At 42.2% G+C, this 21,409-nt stretch overlaps 2 protein-coding genes across 8 annotated transcripts in view; both read right to left on the bottom strand.

Moving 5' to 3' along the window:
• The window catches only part of iqsec1a (IQ motif and Sec7 domain ArfGEF 1a), a 91,240-nt gene extending 89,519 nt beyond the window's left edge, over nt 1-1,721 (bottom strand). For 3 of the 4 annotated variants that reach the window (XM_071476669.1, XM_071476671.1, XM_071476670.1), the window contains exon 1: nt 1,349-1,720. In XM_071476669.1, coding sequence (XP_071332770.1) covers nt 1,349-1,608 — 260 coding nt within the window. In that variant the 5' untranslated portion in view covers nt 1,609-1,720. Of the gene's footprint in view, nt 1-1,348 lie in introns of all 4 variants that reach the window. The other variant, XM_071476677.1, reaches the window with a different exon arrangement.
• Nucleotides 1,722-6,602: 4,881 nt separating this feature from the next.
• nup210 (nucleoporin 210) overlaps nt 6,603-21,409 on the bottom strand; it is a 26,644-nt gene continuing 11,837 nt past the window's right edge. The window contains exons 18-41 of one of the 4 annotated variants that reach the window (XM_071476667.1): nt 21,269-21,375; nt 20,697-20,801; nt 19,984-20,085; nt 19,648-19,776; nt 19,274-19,401; nt 19,061-19,196; nt 18,909-18,971; nt 18,242-18,421; nt 18,073-18,153; nt 17,855-17,986; nt 17,411-17,569; nt 16,927-17,018; nt 16,592-16,766; nt 15,770-15,945; nt 13,114-13,334; nt 12,610-12,746; nt 11,743-11,857; nt 11,057-11,203; nt 10,094-10,344; nt 9,755-9,959; nt 9,069-9,191; nt 8,487-8,564; nt 7,746-7,842; nt 6,603-7,653 (exon numbers count right to left, since the gene is read on the bottom strand). In XM_071476667.1, the coding sequence (XP_071332768.1) occupies nt 7,650-7,653; nt 7,746-7,842; nt 8,487-8,564; nt 9,069-9,191; nt 9,755-9,959; nt 10,094-10,344; nt 11,057-11,203; nt 11,743-11,857; nt 12,610-12,746; nt 13,114-13,334; nt 15,770-15,945; nt 16,592-16,766; nt 16,927-17,018; nt 17,411-17,569; nt 17,855-17,986; nt 18,073-18,153; nt 18,242-18,421; nt 18,909-18,971; nt 19,061-19,196; nt 19,274-19,401; nt 19,648-19,776; nt 19,984-20,085; nt 20,697-20,801; nt 21,269-21,375 (3,143 nt within the window). In that variant the 3' untranslated portion in view covers nt 6,603-7,649. Of the gene's footprint in view, nt 7,843-8,486; nt 8,565-9,068; nt 9,192-9,754; nt 9,960-10,093; nt 10,345-11,056; nt 11,204-11,742; nt 11,858-12,609; nt 12,747-13,113; nt 13,335-15,769; nt 15,946-16,591; nt 16,767-16,926; nt 17,019-17,410; nt 17,570-17,854; nt 17,987-18,072; nt 18,154-18,241; nt 18,422-18,908; nt 18,972-19,060; nt 19,197-19,273; nt 19,402-19,647; nt 19,777-19,983; nt 20,086-20,696; nt 20,802-21,268; nt 21,376-21,409 lie in introns of all 4 variants that reach the window. The other 3 variants (XM_071476668.1, XM_071476665.1, XM_071476666.1) reach the window with 3 other exon arrangements.

The following is a 21,409-nucleotide window of genomic DNA, read 5'->3' as shown; positions in this document are numbered from 1 at the left end:
TTATTAACAGCTGTCATATTTCATCATGTTCACAGGGGTAATTACAGGCTCCACAGCAGCCCCAGTGTCAGTCTACCAGAGCTGGACCGAAATAGTGTTCAGACACTGTGACCATACAAAATGAGAGACGGTGACAGAGTGATTTTCCAGGGAAATCAGAGAGAATAGTCCAAAGTGCCCGAGTAAGATTTATAAAGGCAGCACACTAAAAGGTCGGTGTTACAGTTTGCCCTGATCACACGAGACTGGTCTGGATCAGACAGCAAAGACATACAGTCCATGAGTCATCGGTATGGATTTGCTGCCACTGATCTTCACGACAGTTAACACGCCCCCAGAGACAAAGGTCAATCACAATCACATGTTTCTGGGTTAAATGTCTGCATGCTGAGGCATTCTGGAGATGCAGCCAACAGAGAGTGAACTTCAACGCAGAGCCGGTCCAGGGTGGGTAACCCTGACTACCAAGGTCCATACCAGCACTACTGAGATCATGCTCTACCACATCCGCCCTACCTGCTCTGCTCGGGGCTTAACCCACTGCCTGCAGAGAGGACCAGCCCTAAAACATAATTGCATAATGGAGCAATCCTCTGTATGCACCTTTTCCCCAGAGGTTGTAGTTATTGCATTCCATACATCATGGATTAATGTGCCAGCCCATGCATATGAAATCCTCTTTTGAGACCACTGAGGACAGCCATAGTTTAGACTTAAACCTGCTGAAGTTACAGAAGTACCAAACTAATACAAACAAAGATGACAAAGCAGAAATCATCAGAGACTATTTGAAAGTGCACATTATATAAGATTTAGGACAAATTTGACCCAGTGTGTAATTTACGGGATATCTCAATCTGAACTGGATCTCATGATATTTCAATCTTGCACACTGACAGTTGCAGTCACCTAATAGCAAAAATAAAAACGAAAAAAAAAAAAAAAAAAAAAACTGGACTGAAAATGATCTGCCGGGGAAAAGCTGCTGGTTTGCCGTCATCGGGGCTGTTGATGCTGGGATCTACGGTCAAACTCCCGGCTGCATGTTTCCAAATATGCGATCAGAAAAGCTCTGTGATATTCAACAGTACCCCGTTTTCCTGTAATCGACCCATTTTTCCATCAGCAAACATCAGCAAAAAGGAAAAGATGCAAAAGCGGTCTAGTTGCAGCTGCGGATCACCGGGCGTGCAGCGTCGGGTCTGATTTAGCAATTATACTTGAATTAAGTACAATTTTCAACTTTGCGAAAGGCCAGTGCAGGCAATATAGCTTATGTGACTTTTATAGAAAAAAAACAAAAACAAACAAACAAGAAAACACAATATGAGGTGTTGTTATGGCTTACTTTTCCTGTGTGATGTGCTCCTTTATGGCTCCCAGTGTGAGCAGGCTGTTGCTGCCCTGCAGCAGCCTGCAGGTTGCCAGGTGCCGCTGGTACTGCTCCTTCAGACCCCCGTTCTCCGCGCACAAGTCGGACACTTGCTGCTCCAGCTCCTCGATCCTTCCCCTCTGCCTCTCCAGCAACTCCTGCTGGGTCTCGATGATCTTGTTAAGCTCCTTCAGATATTCCGCAGCCCTGGTAGGGTTCTCGGTCGGGCTTTCCATGTCGCTCCGACGGCCCTTCTCTCTTTATTTGTTCTTTTTTTTTTCCTGTTTTTTGTTGTTGTTTTTTTTGTTGTTGTTGCGCGCTGTGCGTCTGTATCGCAGACGCCGGGGGTGTGTGGGTGGGTGGGTGGTTGTGGGAGGGGGGGGGGGATGTGTCTGTGTTGTCCAGGCTGGGTTTAAGCGCAACACTTCGGTGGGTTGCGCCTTTTACGCCTCGCCATTGTTTTTAAGTCGGTGTGGGGGGGGGGGGGGACAATTCAGTCAGGGGAAAAAAAAAAACGCTCCCGGCGGACGCGTCCGGAAGAAGTCCCCGCCGCGCAACGCCGCAAGCTCCTCACCGCGCATCAAACTGCAAATGTCAGCAGGCGCCTAAATATCAGTCAACCAAGTGTGGCCGGCTCTCTGTGAAGTCTGCCTGCCCCCCCCCCCCCCCCCCCCCTACTCCTCCTCCTGTTGGCGGCACCGTGTGACATTTGCTCTTGGGTACCTTTCGCTCCATGCTGCTCCCGTGACTTTTCGTAAACAGACGCTGGCTGTCGAGTGGGCGGGGTTTTCAAGTTTTATGAATCTGCAGCTGTGATGTGCTGCTGGTGCTGCTGGTGGTGGTGGTGGTTTCTGCAGCCGCCGTAGGAGGGGAGGGGGAGGAGGAGGAGAAGGGGGTCTGGAGTTAGACGGCACATGTCTTTTTCCTGTCCTCTTCCTTGCGTCAGTCCAGAATATCCTTCATGCATTTTCAGTGCATGTGCTGCTCAGTTAGTATGTTCCCACATCATCTGGGCAAACGCTGGGCTGCATATTTCGCTGAACAACTTTGTTGCATTACTGGTGTGTCTGTGTTCGGGGCTGTTGCACAGTCCGCCGGACGCGGAGCGGTGCTGCGTCCTCGCCCGCAGCCTTGTCTACCGCGCTGTCTGCCTGTGGCCGTTTCTTCCAGCCGGCTGAAATGATCGCGATGGTAAATAGGAGCAGTGTGTGTCAGCGTTTGAATCCGAAAACGGCCGAGATCTGTGTGTGCGGCAGGGAGCCTGTGTCCCGTGGGTGTGTGTGAGCGAACTGCGGCTCTTCTCTGGTTTAACGAGGCTGATGTTTAAGTTTCACGGGTGACCCATCTGGTTTCCATCTGGCCTGGCCTGAGAATGAGCCTTTAAAATGTTTAACAACTGATAATAACAAAATTGCTTTATATGATTTTAGTGGAACTGAAAATATTGAAAGCTTTAAAGCTATACCCAGTGCACAAATACCCCCTCTGACAGGCAGTTGGCATTATTTGCCCTGCTCCCTGTGTCTTGTGATTGCCCCATGGCTATATACACACTCACACTCAGCCATTGTCATCTCCACTTATGCTTGATTCTGCCTTCTTGGATGCAGTTACAGCGCAAATAAAGAGAAGATGAATGCTTCCTTCACGGTATACCCACCTGCACTCAGATGATGTGACTTGTTTTAAGGTGGAGGCAGAGCCGGAGCAAGCCAGAGACAGTGGGAAGCAGTATAAGGACATAGATTACAGATGGAGTACATTAGGTTTTTCTGTGTGGCTCCCTAATCCACATGGCAGTGGGCCAAGGAGGGCTGCGAGAGGCTCGACATGCCACCCAGAAGGATTTACAGTACCCAGCCATTCACAGCCAATAGTCCCAGGGTGGCGTTGCATGTCAAACACTGCCAAACGCCTCAGTTCAAAGACGCGTTTCCTTTCCTGTGGTAAACACTGCCTCAGAAACAGCACATACCATCATCTTACTGTGGGCCCCTCACCAACCAAAGCACCACGCTCCACCATCAGTGTTATCCTTCAGCTGCAAGGTCCCTCATTCAGCACATATTACACCACTTAGAGTGTCCTTCAGCGAGCTAGTAAATGCCTTCCAGCTCTGATGCTGCTGTTCCTCAAGTGACCCTGTGTTTGGAAAAAAAAAAAAAAAAGATAAAAAAGTATACCACAATATAAAATTAGATCCCTCAAAACTTAAATCCTATATTTTCACACTTTCTAATCCAAAATTACACCAGCAAACCATGCAGCTCCATCAGTCATACACAGCTTCAAACTCTTGGGAGTTTGCCTCATGACCTGTGGATGAGGAATGCCAGCAAGCACAAGATATTAACCACAACTTGTCCTCATTTTGCTCCTGGGCTCCCGCTCCTCTCTTTCTTTCTTTGGCTGACCAGTCACACACTGGTGCCAGTGCGGGTTCCAGCCAGAGAGATTTATTTTCTGAAATCACTCATATATTTGCACTGAGGCAAAACCACTCGGAAGCACCTACAAAGCATTTGCCAGCTGTGATTGAAGAGGGTCCCCCAATCATTTAACCAGCAGAGTGGAAAAGTTTTTTCTTTTTCTCCCTGAGAATGCCAAATAGTGTCTGCTGAGCCCAACAAGCACCTCATATGGACGCGCGTTTGTGTGATGGATCTGAGCCGACACACCAGAGGGAACACTGTAGGTAATGGTAATAAAGTAATTTAATCCATTCCCTGATGTTCATATAATACATAATTAAAGTCATAAATATCAAAACCAAATAGGTTAGGGAGTTTCCTCAGTGGCGCCCCTGCAACAAATCAAAACAGCTAGAATGCAGAGGGAGCTTGATTAGGTTTGTGTTGCCTTTTTTTTTTTTTTACATGAAAACTGCAACATAAACTTTCTTCTTTTCTGAGGAGCCACTCAACCTTACATAACCAATGAAAACCCCTTTAAATCTACTGTATTTGAATTCATTGCAGCTGAGATATAAATGGACTACATTTGGAAACTGGATAAAGCTTTTCATCGGGCTCAAAAACAGAAACATCCGACTTCCCTCGCAGAGACAGCTTTCCAGGCAGACCTTCCCACAGCCTCCCTGAAGACCCCCGTGTGTTAGCTGCCTTACCATTTTCTTGTCAGGTCTCATTCAACGCCCCACCTCATTGATCCCCTCCACTGACAGCACAGCAAGCCATCTGGGACGTGGCACGATGGCTCTCGGCTTGACAAGCTGACAGGTGGGGTTTATGCAACCAGTGTGTTTTAATGGAGAGAATAAATTGGGTGTCATTTTAGCTTAACATGGATGACTGCCTTAATGAGCTATGGATATACTGTACGGTCACGTTTAAAACCCACATGCCACAATCATTTGATGGGGGTTATTTAAAAAAAAAAAGGGTCATATCCACTTTTGAATTTCAATGCATTAATATTATTATAACTTATGTGCTACTGTCCTGCTGAGGTGGATAGCCAGTCAGCTGGTGTTTCCTCCCTCACACTACACAAACGGTTGACGCGTTTCCTTCTCCTTGCAGCCAGCACCTTCAGAATACCCTTGAGGCCCTGCTGTGGCCATAGCTGGAGCCACGCAGCTGGTCTTCGTGTGTTTCCTCATAAACACCTCTCAGGCATGAGCTGAAGCTCGGTCTGCCTCACACACCCTCTGAGAAATAAGGAGCTTATGGGAAATAGTGCAAAGATTGTGGCTGGTGTTGTTTATGTTCCACTCAGGATCTTTTTTTTTTTTTTATTATTTTTTATGTTCACTAGTGCATGTTTGTGGTTTTTATGTGTCTGTTAACATCATTGTCAAGGACCCCTGAGATCAGCCTTGAGTAATGATAACACTAGAGATGAGCCGATTGGTCACTTAATCAAGTAGTAGATTGAAAGGGAAAATAACTGTTTTGATAATGGAGTAATTGTTTGTCATTTTCAGACAAAAATGAAAAATATGCTTTAGTTTCGGCTTCTTAAATGTAAGAATTAGCTGCTTTTCTTTGCAACCTGAGAAATCTTCACTATTTTTTTTTTTTTTTTTTTTACATTTTATCGACTCAAAAGACACATTTGCAGATGAAGCCATAATGAAGATAATCGTCGGTCACAGCCGTAGACAAGACAAATCATAGAATTAATGAGAAGTGTAAATGCTTTAACAATTAAATAAATAAAACACCACAAACAAAAATCCATGTAAGCAAGTCAGACAGCTGCCGCCCCGAGGTGTACCACAAGTGATGTTTTGCAAATGATTCCATGGTACGCAGCCTTGCCTGCTCACCTACTCCAGGTTGTGTAGCAGTTGCTGACATGCGGGCAGCTGCTGGGGGCATACAAATGAGCTAGGTGACTGAGAGCCACCACAGCAGCCCAGAGCAGTGTCACAGACAGATGGGAGATATTTGATCAGTGGTTGCAGACCTTTACACATCCTCAGGGAGCTGGAGAGAAAGCCACCCTCCCTAATCCCCTCTGTTTGTGTGTAATGCATAAGAGTGTGGTGGCTTTGGGATACATGGGAGTTCAGCCAGTGGCAATACACAACATCACCAATTTCTAAAAATAGATAGGAGCTTCACATTTAGGCATTACTTCCCTTGCTTTACTTTTTTTTTTTTTTTTTTTATTTCTTGTGCTGTAATCAATGTTTGCTAAATTATTCCTGTTAAACTGTCAACCCCTCACCCTTTACTGAGCAGCTGCTTGAGAGGTTTTCTACATATACGCAATAAATGAGGGAAAGAAAGTATGAAGAAATAGTGCAGATAAGACAATGAAATAATCAACCATGAACCAAAACTGTAGACTAACATGAACAATATTGAATAGGAAAGACTGATTAGATGTCAACAACATGTACCAAGGAGGAATACAAAATGTGCATTTAAAAAAAAAAAAAAAAAAAAAAAATCTGATAAATGAAACAGCACTGAGGCAGAAAATTAATTCATGGGGATGTTAGTGTAGAAAATTGCAGGTTGAGTGGGTGAGTGACAGAATCAGTGTTGCCAGTGGAGGAAAACCAGTTTTTTAGTTCAGACTGCATCTGTATGTGTATTTCTGATTATTGAGAGATGAAAAGACGCTTTCTGTGCAATTGTTCGTCTGTCAAAATTCTCTGTTAGACGGACAGTGTGTCGGGAAGCAGCTTGTTATCTGCCTGTTCACTATTATTTTCAGATTTGTTTTTTTAAATATAGACTTTTCAGTGCAAGAAAAATGGACGTAAAAAGTGAAAACTTTAATTAGCAAAGGCAAGAGCATATTCACACAAGCAAACAAACTCATGTCTGTATTATGTGCAGAAAGCTGTTCAGATATGATTGTAAGGCAAGACTAGGAGTCTTCAACACAAAAACACTGAATGCATTCATCATCACACACATTCCCGTCTCAGTAAAACTGAATGTCACTAACTAACATAAATACCATTCCTTTTTTCATCAAATACAAAAATATGTTATTTAAAATTAAGTCACACTCCTATGTCCCAGCAACTCAGTGCTACAGTGACATGTTTGTGGAAATGTGGGGGCAGGTAAGAACAGAGAATCGTTTCATTTCCAGAAACAAGACCACGTCACATTTGATTGCTTTTGCAAAGAAGCAACACAGGTATAAAAGCTGAATGATGGTTCACATTTCTTAAGTGTTTCACATTAATGAATTAGACAAGCGCTGAATATGTTGTGGCTCAAAAACTCAGTAATGTTAAATAATTGGGAATTGAAATTCCCTCAGAAATGCCCAAAACTGTAATAAGCCAACCGTTTTCTGGTTGGGACTCTGCACATTTGAAGGGTTCATCAGCTTTGAGGAGGACGGGTTCAGTGGACGACTGTTTCACAAAATGTAAAAGCTACAACATAATGAAAGACGGTTTCTGCTCAAAAAAATACAAGACGGGTTCATCCTGAGTTATTAATGTCACATCCAAAAAGATGAGTAGCACACAAGTAAACATCAAACAAACACAAAAAGCAACATTTTTCGAAGCACAAACTAGTGATTTGGTTTTTAAGCACTCTTCAAAAGATCTCGGTTTAGAACAGAGTGGTCTTGTATAAAAACTATTTCCATGCCAAACCACACAAAAAAAAACAACATATATACTGTATATATAAACCTGTTTCCACACAAAAAATGTACACACACAGAAAATAGCCCTGTTATCGTCTCGCAGCTCTGCTATGCTGTTCTGAAAATGGAGATTTTGTATCACATGAAGACGATGGAACTGAGATTTCGCAGTCACGTCCCACAGCATTCATCTGGAGGGACAGAGGCACATTCAGTATGCGTTAACGGCCTGTGGTGTTCTACTTTTGGGGAACAGAGACCAGACAGAGGGCTTCAGTCTGACCTGTAGTCTGGAGAATAGAGACGCAACCTGGCGCTGCTGTTTGGGTCAGTCCTGTGTATTGTGCGGTTGAAGGAATTCCCTGCTGGAGAGTCTAAACCTGAAAATAAGAGCACAATGCAGCACAGGGTAAATGAAGCATCTACAGCAGAATAAAGTTCATTTTATGGACAGAAAAAAAAGATAAAAGGAGCAAATCAGTTAAATAATTAATAAAAGATAAATGTGGCAGAATTTATAGGGAACACCACTTGGTTTAAAAGTTACAATCAAACAGCCTGAGTTGTACTGATAACACACATTAATATCTGCCACACATACAGTAGCAGCCAGAACACAGGCACTGCAGCAGCTTTTATTTGCAATAAATAGTCGATTTGAGGACTGAAGCTTTTTGCTTGGTTTTACATCCAAATGACCTTTAATTTACAATGGGTGAGGACGCATTTCTTCTTCTTTTTCAAAAAATCCATTTTGTCTGCCACATAAATGGCCTGGATTCTATCAGACACCTCTTCTATTGTTTCTAATTAATTCTCAATGGAGCTTTAAAGTCTAGTAGCATCACAGATTTAGGGATTATACAAACTTCTTTTTACTCATTAAAGATCAGTGAACTATAGAGCTCAAATATCTTTAAAAAAAAGGCAGTGACATTTAAAGGTTTATCTGTTCGAATCTATGCTTTAGTCTTTATTTGCTTAATAGCCATGGCAAGAAAGTGTCACAGTGACAGTGTCCTACCTGTGATGGGTGGTGGTGTCCTCTGGATGAAAGCAGGGTGATAAGTTTGTTCTCTTGGAGAGAACACTGTGTGGAGGACTGTAGAGAATAAAAAATACATTTCAAACATGCCATCACCCTGGAAAGCTCAGTATAAAAAAAAAAAAAAAAAAAAAAAAAAATTCTTGCAATCCAAAAAAATACCCTCATAACTTTAAGTGCTTCAAATTGTGACCACAACTGATGGGACACAAACAGATTGTCAAGTTATGACAGTGATTCATTTTTGAATCAACTTGTCACATTCCTTTTGTTATCAGAGACAAAGTGAGCCAGCAATTGCAATGTTGGAGGCTCTCATTTTCAAATAAATAGAAAGGAAATTATATTTGGCTTAGTTGCCCTTATTACATAGAAAATACAAATAATGGACGAAAGTGAAAACCCAGTCACATAAAACTAAGTCCATCAAACAATGAATGACATGATTAAAGTAAAGACAGTTACTGTGAATCCAAACTTCTACCAGTGCATAAATGTTACTCATTATTATACAAAATAATCTAGTTATATAGCATTTCCAGCAGGAATGAGTTGACCCACCGATGATGACGATAGCTGTACCGGCCAACAGAGCAAACAGGGTGAAGAACATCATCTGGTAGCTGTTCGTGAAGCTCTGCAGGGAGTGGTCCCCCTCCATGTTAACAACTGGAGGAGCAGCTGCTGAGACAGAGCGGCGGATGAGATAACAGCCTGTCAAAACCTCTTCAAAGTGCTGAGAACATACGACACACTAACAAATATTAGCTATGGCACAGAGGGATAATGACGCTTGTTATGGCACTGAAAACTGAAGGATGGTTATTGAAAACCTGTCTTGTCAGTTTGCTTATTTCCTACAGATGACTAATACAGATCATTGAACAAAACTACACAACATTTAAAATTTTTATCTGTAATCATACGTTCTGATTTAAAAAATCTAAACTCAACAGCCCGTGACCTCTACTTCAGCAGTAACACTGCACAATGCAACTGCCTTACAGTAACGTTAGCTTGTCAGGCAGTACAGCAGCAAATTAATGAAACAATATACTTAAGGAGTAGGCTGCATGGGTTGCAACTTAATTAAAATGAATTCCGTATTAGTACAAATAGTTCAAACTTGATTTCTGAATAGGTGACAGCCCTACTTACTTTCCTGTGACACAGAAAATGCACTTAAAGCAAAATCACTGTGGCTTGAGGCACAGTGACTTGTCATTTGCACTGACAGGATATCTGACCTTGCATTGCAGCGCTGAGATCAGCAACGTGAATCAAAGTGACTGGGATGAGGAGACTCTGGCCGGAGGAAGTGCTGCTTATAGAAACAGAAGCAGAAACTGCTGCCTGAGGGTCCACAGCACTGACGATGTACTTTGAGAAACTAGGAAAGCCTTGATGTGCCTCCTTCTCTTGGACAGCAATGTTGGGAGAAGTAGACACCACCTAAAGAAGCAGAAAACGTATGCAAACGTTTTTCTTTAAAGGAGGTTTACTTAAACAATGGTCATACTAAATGCGCACATCTAACACAAAACAGTTCAATAAAGGTTCCACTAGAAACAAAGTTGGTGTCTGACCTCCATGTTGGTCAGGGCGGCAGTGGGGCCGTAGATTGTGAGCTCAGCTGATGGATGCAGGTTTGAGAGCAGCAGCTCGGTCTTGTCGGAGTAGAGGCCTGGCTCTATGGGCAGCTTGGCACTGACTTGTTCCCCAGAGAAAGCACCGCCCTCCAGGCCTGCTTTCACAAGCAGGTTGGTCATGGACATGCTGAGCACACGGGTCTGTTGGTCAGACATTGGCTGCAAGGTCATGGAACATGTGTAGAGGCCTGGGGCGAGAATTGAGAGAGGCAAAATTGTAGTTCAACATTAATTATTGATGTGTGCATTTGGGACAAGAAATTACTCTGGATGTCACAGTGTGTGTGATTATAGTGTCAATGCGGTCTCAAAAATGGTGCAAGATACACATAAGGAATATACAGCGTATTCCCACTCTGAATTTGTCATGGAGAGTCATCTCACAATCACATGCTCCCATTAGGATGTCAGTGCGATTCAGCTGAGTGGTTATATCCTTGTACATACACTGTGGATCCCCTCAGAGATTAGCCAACAAGCTGGGGTAAAATCCCAAACCCCAAACACAATTAGACCAGTGCTTTCTAGTCATAGGGAGCCTCCTCAGTTCAATACGTTTATAGTGCCCGCTAAATTCATTCCATGGGCAATGCAGGTATTGATTATGGCCTAGTAAACAGTACTCTCCTGCCCCTCGTGCAGAGCATACACATTAACACCGTGTCTGGGTTAGGTTTAAAAGTAATTTTATTTTGGAAAACAAAATGCCTCTCAAAAAGGTAGAAAATGACATGAGTGTCAAAGTGTGAACAGGAAAAGTGTCATTCAAACCACTACCTTTAAAAAATGTACAATCCATGGTGTAAATGTAAGGAAAATTGAGAGCCCCAACACCATGACCATGGTCCATCACTGTTCATCACATCTGTGATCTCTGGTCTGATTTCAGATCAGGCTTACCAATGCTGGAGTCGAAGCTGATGTGTGTATTGAAGACATCAGAAGCAGGGAAGTCAATAGCATCGCTGGTGAAGCTGAGATGGCAGCCGATCAAGGATTCTGGCTGCAGTTGAGGAATCGCTTCAGTCTGGGCAGAGGAACAGGTTCCTGCAGGGTAGAGCACACTGGAATAAGACACAGAGAAGCTTTGTGCTCCATCGCACACATTAGTCATTAAATCAATAAAAAGTGACATCAATATTAATCACTCTGACTTTTATTTATTCAGGAGTTCTTGAAGCAAAAGGTTTACGCTTTTTTGGAAATATGCTTGTTTAGATAGTTAAGATGATTGATAAAATATGCAACTATGTACAGCTGACAGATAGCTTAGCTTAGCACAAACACTGAAAACAAGGGGGACAGCTTAGCTGCTTCATCCTAATGTAACAAAATCATCTCACAACACCTCCCTCAAAAGCCAATTAATATTTAGATCACATTTGTTAAATTCATACAAATATGGCAATGTAAAAAAAAAAATTGTGCAGGTGCCAAGAAGCCAAAAGACCCTCCTAAAGTAACAGGCCAGCTTCAAGAAATACTTGTGCATATATTAAGCATCATTAAAACAGTGAAATATTGATTTCACACTTTGTTGTTTGTACTGATTTAATAAAACAAGATATACTGAGTCAGTTTATTACCAATGAGGTTGGTTCCTCTTTCTCTGGTAGAGAGTAGGACCTTTGTCTCCTTGCCGTTCCTGACAGGTGCAGGCTGTGCCATAGCTGTTGTTCTTGTAGCTGCTTCCACTACTACCTGCAGAACCATAGAGAGACAGGGAACAGCCAATAAATCCAAAGAAGATTCAGGTGTGTGTTTGGAATAAATCACATTATTATTTACATCCACGACTAACTGTTTACATCAATCATGTCAGGTTGTCAGTGACACAAACTCATTAAAACACAGTTGAGTGCTTCAACATAACATCACTGCTCCCTCTATCAATGTCTCCTCCAATGCCGATTAAAAAAAAACACACATCTTCAGTCAGTTCATCTTGTTATAATGCTTATGAGCTTTCTGTTTAAGATAAAATACCTCGCACCAAATCTCATCAATCATCAAGCTCTCGAGCAGGAAGGAGCGTAACTGGATAGAGCACGGTGACACCCCACTCCACGCACCGTCATGTGTGAGACTCTCCACAGTGGTAATGTCATGCACACATATTAGGCAGACACAATAGTGCTGAAAGGCCATGATGGATACAATATACACCTTTTGTACTCTCACTCTCATTATGATATATTGCGGAAGGATTGATACAGTGCGATGCACTGGTAGAGAAGATTAAAAGCTCTGGAGAATAGAGGTGTCGAGAGTAGAAATAAAAGAAAGCAGAGACGTGAGCTGTTTGCATAATTACAACACTTAGAACTTGCTTCTTGTAACTCATTCATCACAGCCTTGACTAAAAGGAATATATATCAGGGAACACCTTATGCTTTGTCACAGTCTGCCAGATAGTTAGTTAAGATTGTAGGTTGTACCTACAGATAACGTACCTCTCTGTAGGTTTTCAAAACACCAGGTATTTCATAGTACACAGTTACTGTCCCAGAATCTCTGGCTACAGCTGCACCACTTTTAGGATCCACCTGAAGAACACCATTAGCTGAGGAACTCCAAGTACCATGAGCACCTGCAGAGAAGGCAAGATAATATCCAGCTTTAAAAAAAACTGCTTGTAAAATGAAAGGTACAAATACAGGGCTCTCCTCAGCCAAGAGACGCACAAGAATTCCAAAGGACTTGAGATGAAAAGCACTTTATCGTTATAGGAAATTGAATAAAAAGCAGAGCAAGAAAGATACTGATGTAGAAGAAATACAAAGGCAGCTCATAACTAGACTGTCATCGTTTGAGTGCCAAAATAAAAAGGCAACATTTTTATTAAATTCAAGGTGTTTTTTTTCTTTCTCTCTGTTCACAATGGTTCTTTATTGATTGCTTGACACACATACATAATGCAGCGGATCAGTTGCTTAAATAACAAGTAAACTTCTCACCGTCTGGGCTGTTTAATTGGGCAGTGAAGCAAACTACATCTCCCACCACCAGTCTGTGGGCCTCACGAGGATAAATAGCATGCTCGACAGGAACTGGAACGTAGTCTGCAACTCCCATGTTTTCACTGTCCCACACTGCAAGAAGGGTGAGGCCTACGTTGACCGTCCGCACTGTCAGAGTGTGGTTACCAGGCCCAACCCCCACCTGCACCAGGTCATCTCTGCAGGACAAAACAGAAGTGCAGGTTTTATGTTATGGAATTATCATCTGTTTGTTTTTTATTCAGCATTTCTTATAGAATTCCTTTTTTTTTTTGTAAATTGAAAAGAGAGAATAAGCAATAAATAAAATAAGTATTACGTATAGTGAAAAATGAGTGTTATGACTATGACTATTTATTAATTTTCTTTGTTGCATTTTATACCCTCTTTTTAATTATTAACATAACAATTATATTTCGGGAACACAACCGGTATACGCTCATCGTGCACCTTATCAGAAACACCAAACTAATATTGGGTAATTCCTCCCTCTCTTCCCAAAACAGCCTCAGTTCTTTGTGGCACTGATTCCACAAGATGTTAGAAACCTTTCTTTGAGATTCTGCTCCATGTTGACATGATTGCATCACATCATTTCTGTACATTTGTCAGCTGCACATTCAGGCTGCACATCTCCTGTTCTACCACATCCCAGAAGTGTTCTACTGGATTCACATCTAATGACTGAGGAGGTCACTGAAGTTCACTGAATTCCACTGAACTCATTGTCATCTCCATGAAACTGGAAACTCATGCTGGAAATGACTCATGCTGGAAATTACTATTAGAAGATGGTAAATTGTGGCTATAAAATGATGAAGATGATCAGCAACAATACTCAGGCTGTGACATTCAAACCATGATTGATTGATATTAAGGGGCCCAAAGTGCCAAGAAAACATCCCCCACACCATTACACCACCAGCAGCCTGGACTGTTGACACGAGGCAGGTTGGGTCCGTGGATTCATGCTGTTGAAGACATACTCTGACCCTACCATCCACTCCTCATCTGGACACTGACAGGAGTGGAACCTGACGTAGTCTTCTCATCCGCCTCAATGTTCGACAAATTTCTCATTAACAAGGTATTGCTGCTCACTGAAGGCTTTTTGTTTTTTGCACCATTGTTTCCCCATTCTGATGTTTGATGGGAACATTAACTGGAGCTCCTATCTCTACGTTTGATCTTATGCATGCATAACACAGGTGAATAGGTGTTCCTAATGAAGTGCTCAGTAAGGATCAAACATGGGTCATGTCAAGTTAATGTAACTAAGTTTAAGGAGGAAAGACCACGTCCTGCTCTGATCCAATTTCTCACCCAGTCCCTCACTGCGACACCTCAAGGCCCATCATTGATCTCCATTAGACCGTGTGGTCATCCCTTTGTGCTCCTCATTCACCCGCTGCATCTTACCTGTCATTCTAATGAACTCATTTGTTATCATAAAATGGCATCATCTTCATTACTGAAGACCTTGGCAACCTGAACTGGGCCAATATTATTATATGTGCTTAAAATAATCACACATTTAAGGAGTTTAAAATAAAATAAAAAAACTTGCATGCTTTAGTATTTAATTTTCCACTGCAACAGTCCAACATCCAACTTTATGTATCTTTTGCCGCTGAAAAAATGCCTTGCTTTTCACCTTAATCTCCAAAGCAACTGTTCTGAACAAATGCTGAACAAAGTGTTCCCACCACAGATACCAGTAAAATCCAACAGGCTCCTTGGAGACATAGGATCTAATCGCAGGCCAACCCTCTTCATCCCAAGACTACCGGCCTTTTACTACTCTGATTTTGATACTTTCGCCCTAAAATTGTCTGTCAGCTCCTGAAGAACAAGGTAATAGAATCCATTTATTGTTCAGACAGATGAGGGAGTCCCTCATCGGGAGCGCATCTCCTCCCTGCCCAACACTCCCATTAATTTAGCTCACTCACTCAGGTGGAAACTACTACATCTGAAATGAGGAACAGCCCAGTAAATTAAGGTTGTGAACTCCACATAGAGCCTGCCACTAAACCCTGCAATGGGCTTAACTACTCTGGCTGCACTGTGTAAATATTAATGCACACAGTCTGGACAAAAATGAGTTGTGTGATGTATCACAGAACGGGCTGTATAGAAAATATTCTTGTTTTTCAGCGTTATTGGTATATCTCGTGTGGATCAATATCATAAAAATACACTATGTGAAATACATACAAATTAAATTGTAAAAATAAACACATTTTCTTTTGAGCTGGTAGGGGGTGAGTAGTTTGTGGGTTGACATGACTTGTTTGGCAGAATCTGAAATAGTGGGAGACATTAAGTCACACAAGGCTGAATGAGGTTGCACGAATGGACCACTCAAAAGGAAGGCCTCAGTGCTCACTCTCTATATATAGCCCAGAACAGCAGGATAACAGCTTTTCATCCTTGGGGTACGAAGCAAGCTGCAGAACATATCCTCTACCCTCCTTTGCCTGTCTAGATGTCACGTTTCACTCATGGTGTCACACAGAATGCGTGAATTAATGTATGATTTATATCGATAAATGACAACAACTTGTAAAACATAATGAGAAGTGTTAAGGAGCCTATAGGTTGTGTAACCGACCTGTTTGTGGAAAATGTAAGTAGAGAGTTGGAGCTGTGTAGGGCTTCTCCAGTGCTGGCATGAAAGTGGACGGTGAAGGTGAGTACTATGCCCAGAGGGAAGGCTTTCAGGCTCTCTCGGGTGTGTGTGTAGAGCACTGGACTGGTGCTGTAGCGCACATAGGACACAGGCACCACCTGAGAAATGAAAGGAGGAACCAGGGTCACACTCAGTAACTGCAGGGACAAGGTCAGCTGCCATTTCCAGGCTCAACACTAATCCACTAAGAATAAACCTGTATCAGATGTAACAACACAAACAGCTCAAGGTTTCGTATGACAGATGATACATAGTTATTATGTGATATACTGACAATGTTTTTACAAAGATGTTTTATTAAAATCTAGGACAGCAGAATATTCCTTATGTATTCTTGCTTGGAGCCTAACAGATGGATAAAACAGTTGCTTTCATATTTGTTAAATCTCGCATTTTTTTTTCTTTAAAAAAAAAAAAAAAAAAAAAAAAAAACTACTGTAGATAAACATTTTTTATACAAACCAAAGTCTAAAAAATGTCCAGCTCTACAGGACGTGAGAATGTTCTCATATTAAGAGAAGTTGTTTGAACTCCCGTTCTCCAAACATCTACCCTTTAGGGGGCACCATTTTTCTTTAGCTCCACAGTGCATATTGTAATGACAAATTGCTTTATCATAATTTAGTGTTAAACCCAATCACCTGCGTGAGATGGATTTCACTGTCAATATCTGTCGGATACTGCTTTCAAAGCAAAACAAAACAAAATCTGAAACACGTTTCATGCAGCGGCTCTCAAACTGACCTTCACAGCAAGGATGAGCGTTTGATTGACACCAAAGGTCTCTTGCGAGGTGATCAGCAGAGAGGAGATGCCCGTGAGAGAGCCAGAGAAGAGAAAGCCCTTATCATCCACTTGAGCGATAACAACCTGGTCGGGGAAATCCAGCATCCGGTAAGAGAGTGCACCCACACCGTCCCTGGAGACAAAGAAGAACACAATCACATCAGGTGTCTCTTACTGATGCAGATGTTCCCGTCATTTTGCATTGTGCAATTAAAGAAAGTTACAGGAATCCACATATGCTGTGCAAATGCCGTCAGAAGAGACAAAAACCACTGCAGGCAGTTGTAACTCACCTGTTAGTTTGGAGTTTGAGGGCTGAGTTCGGAGCCATCAGTAACTCCCCCGCCTCCACTTCAGGGTTAAGCATGTGCAGCTTGTCATAGACCTTGATCAAAGCGAAATGTTGAAACTCCAATTATGAGAGAACTTTGATCATTCTTTGATGTTTTGGCACTAGTGACATGTCATAGTTTAATGCAGTCTGAAGCTGGATGCATTCAGCTCCAACTAATCTGCAGTCTTATCACTTAACAAAGTTAACAGCTCCAGATATTCCAAAGCTCAGCAACTTCAGCAAGCTGATGCCTTAAATGGCAGCTTTCTCCACTAAGAAGAAGCAGCAGGGGAACATGGTCTTGATAAGCAAAGCACTCCACAAAAGAGGTCTTCATAAAATATCTGCATATACAGTATTTATATCACGGGTGCTCCAGACACACAGATATAATGTTTACTGCAGTGTTTTTCAGGGATATCTACAGAGTTTCAGTGGTGTACCTGGATCTGGATCTCATCTCTGAGTTCCTGAAGGTTCCCCACCAGCTGCCCTGTCTCGGGACTAGTAACTCTGAGCACCACCTTCAGCCCTGTCCGCCCTCTTGTTCTTCCAGTCACCATCATGCCAAAGTTGTGCTCTGACTGGAGCTCCACGTTAGCCTGAAGGAGACAGACGCCATTATGAGAACGGCAAAAATAGCAGCAGCAAATCAAATAAAAAAAGGCAAGAGTGATGAGGAAGCAGGGACAAGGCAGAGGCTGACAAGGAACTAGAGACAAGACAGATGCTGGTTTTTAATCACACTGTAATGCAGGGACAGCACATCTTAAGTCAATCTGATAAAAGGATTGAAGGGACAACAGGGGCCAAAAATAGGAATGGTTCAGTGACAGAAACTGCATGTGATATCAAATACAAGAGCAAAAACCCTGAGCACAGGGTACCTCAGTGTGTCTTGACTGGACATCCAGGATGTCTCTCTTGGTGGTGGACCAGTGGAAGGTTAACCCAGGTAAAGCATTGCCAAAGGAGAAGGGTGTTTGACTATTGGTCAGACCCATCACATACACAGGCATCTAGAAAAGGAAACAAGCTTCATCAAGGCAATCAGTGAGTACAATACCACTCATAGAGAGCAGTGAATTATTTTCCTCTGACAAACCTGTGCTCCTGTCTTCATTCTTGTAATAGGCGCTCTAATTCGAATGGCTGTCAAAAACACAACTTCAACTTCTACTTGATCCTGAGAAAACAAGAGAAAAAGCTTCACATCTCTAAAACCTAAGTGAGCCACCCACTTGTCCAGATCAACTACATATACACACACTTACCTGAGACACAACAACTAGCTTCCCAGTTTCAGCATCAACAGCTTGGACCAGTCCAGTCACAGTAACATTACCAATGGCAATGCCCCTGACGTGGCCCATGCCATTAACAGAAGCGATCTCCTCATCGGAAATAGAGAAAAGGATATTGGACTGAGGCTGAGGGCCACCCTCAGATGTGATCTATAAATGACAGCAGGAATGAAAAGGGGAGGGATGGTTTCAGAGAGAGAGAGAAACAGGAAAAGATGAAAAAAATGAGTATCACTCTCACATGAGAGACGGTGACAGTTTAGTCAATTGCATTCATCAGTGCGGGGGTCTGATAAATCGCTGAAAGCCATTATGCTTCATGTACTAAACTACTCAAAATTAGGAAAATGGAGATCCAACACAAATAACATGCAGTGCATGTGTATTACTGAGTTTAATGTTCAGCAATTATGATTCTTCTTGGATAGATGGCAAATGGTTTCAGAGCACGAGTTGAATCAAATGAAAGGCAAGCTGGATGTTTAAACCAGGAGCAATTAGGCTAACGTCATCTTCCAGAAAAGTCCTGGCAGAGGCTCTTTTGGAAGATAAACTGAGGACCAGATGAACTCCTCTGGCAAGATGAACTAAGGCCAGCTGTTTCCAGACAGGGCCCAGGCATTAGGATTATACGCACCTGCATCATTGCTCCAATTAAAAGAGTCATTTTTCTTGGGATGAGTTTGAATGGTGGAAATACCTAAAAGTAAGAGAAAAAAAATTACAATATGTGCACATATTCAGTCAAAATTTGAACTGACATTACAGAAATTCACTAAATAATTATACCTCAATTTGCTGAGGTGGAGATGCAATTTTTTTCCCATTTTTATCCACAACAACAGCTGACAGAGTGGTCTGACCAATTGACACACCTTTCACCAGGAAAACAGCTGTGTCATTTTCTGTGGACTCTGCTAATGGTCTGGAAAAAAAGACAGAAAATTACTGGAATCCTTGCAAGTTCTCAAATCTATCTTTTTTAAATTTCTCATTACTTACTTTAGAGAGACTAATGCAGATGCTGCCTTGAGTTTTAGATTCATGAATTGGAAATAGCTGGCCGGAAAGGGCTTCTTGTTATCATCCAAGACTCTGACATAAGCTCTCACAGATTTGCCAATCTCCACCTGTAATTGAGATGAATGACATCCATCATTAGGAAAATAATGATTTTGGTTCACAGACTGGGCAAATCTAAAGACAGTAATTCAAGACAGGCTAGCCTTCAGGAAAATTGGGAAGAAAAGTGAGAGAAGGGAAGAAGCATATTCAGTACTTAAACATCATTCAGGCATTTCAGGAATGTGTGGTACTGATAATGGGGATCACCTAGTGAAGGAGTGAGGACCCCACCCCCAAAGATGAAAACTGACCTTGTCAACTACTCGCACATAAACCTCCAGGATGTCAGAAACGTGTACTGTGGCTTCGGCAGGTGCTGGAAATGCCAGACAGAGGTCGTGAACCATCACCTTCACCAGTCCTGGGTGCACGGGAGAGACCTGGGCACACACAGCAAATCCAAGTAATATTTTCATCACAAAAATCTCAATTCTCTGCATTTTCAAGCATTGCTGTACTTTAATCCATTATCCAGCCAAGGAAAACAATCACAAACCTTCTTAGAAATTTCACAGTATGTGGCTCAGTATCACAATTGTTTATTCCCCAGAACTAATTTCTTACAGCCCAGAGATGTTCCTTCTTACCTGAGCTGTTCCATGGGCCTCCTGGAATACCACGTCCGCAATCCCTTTAACACTGGTATTGACAAAGAAGTGTCCTGAACCCTCTTGCAGGGCCAGGTTCACCTACAAGAAAAAATATAATTAATGCCCTGTGAAAGTGATTATGTGACTGAAATAATTCCATAATATTAACATATATAATAATTGTCTGTTTTGGTGACAGGCAGCTGGCCTTGCATGTGACATCAAAGGAGACTTCTGCCCACGCTCTCTTTTAAATCCTCTTACACAGGTCACTAGCTGTTATTTATCCTCCACACCTGCTAAACATTGCCCCTGTATTACGTAGGATTAGGAGAGGGACACCCACTGAGCAAAGTTTCCACTTTGTCTAGTGCAATAATCATTAACATTTGAATTCATTCCGTGGTTGCCAGTGTGATGGAATTAATCTACAGTTTGACCTGCAGCAGAGAAGATTAAATAATACCATTTATGATTAAATATCAAATGCAATTATACTTTTCAGTAAAACAAGCCATGGGAAGCCAGTGTGTCTATCGGTGCTCACCCTCACGAGAGGATAGAGAGAGAGAGAGAGAGAGAGAGAGAGAGAGAGAGAGAGAGAGAGAGAGAGAGAGAGAGAGAGAGAGAGAGAGAGAGAGAGAGAGAGAGAGAGAGAGAGAACGCCTTTGTATGTGTCTAAAACCATAACACTGAAATCTGTCACTTACCCGAACATCTGGGTGGTTGTATATAGTCATAGTGTCAGGAGAGATTTTCACATCTTCAACCAACAGGAGCTCCAGAGTAGCTGAGACAGGGGTCAAGGGGTCATACTGTGCAAAAAAGGAAGAAGAGTTCAAACAGGATTAGAGCTATGGTTACATACGTAGATATTATACATCAGACAATACACTATACTGGTGATGGCTAATTATGAAGGACAAACTGAGTGTATCAATGAAAATGGAAAATTAGTTGAAGCTGAATCCTGACCAAAAGAACAGAAAAAAACTTCACTATATGCACAACACACGTAGTTGCAAGTCTAGGGGAAAACTTCTAAAGCTGGATCTTTGACTAAAACAATCTGACAAAGACTTGCACGGGAGTGAGGACACATATAACTTTTGTTTAATTAAGTAATCTCATGAGTCCAGGTTGTCTTTTGCAAAGGAAGCCCTTACTGCAAGAACTACATTGATATTTTGAAAAATGTTTTATTCAGCTGCTTCTGCATTTTAAGAGGAAGTGAAAAACTTTCTGACTTCTCTTCATGGTTGATCTATTGTTTTTCACGTACTGGACTGGGAACATTGGCTGCTGCTAGATGTGAAACCTGGTAACCCAGAGCGGTCACTGTGATGGCAGAGATGCCTGTCTGATGGTGGACAAGAACTGTCTGACGCCCTGCCACAGAAACAAAAACAAAAACAATCAATAA

This window comes from Trachinotus anak, unplaced genomic scaffold, assembly GCF_046630095.1.
Source record: "Trachinotus anak isolate AG129_WGS33_773 ecotype Australia unplaced genomic scaffold, CSIRO_AGI_Tana_v1 ptg000004l, whole genome shotgun sequence".
NCBI lineage: Eukaryota > Metazoa > Chordata > Actinopteri > Carangiformes > Carangidae > Trachinotus > Trachinotus anak.
The sequence above is the reverse complement of the archived record's forward strand: the minus strand, read 5'-3'. Positions and strand labels throughout refer to the sequence as shown.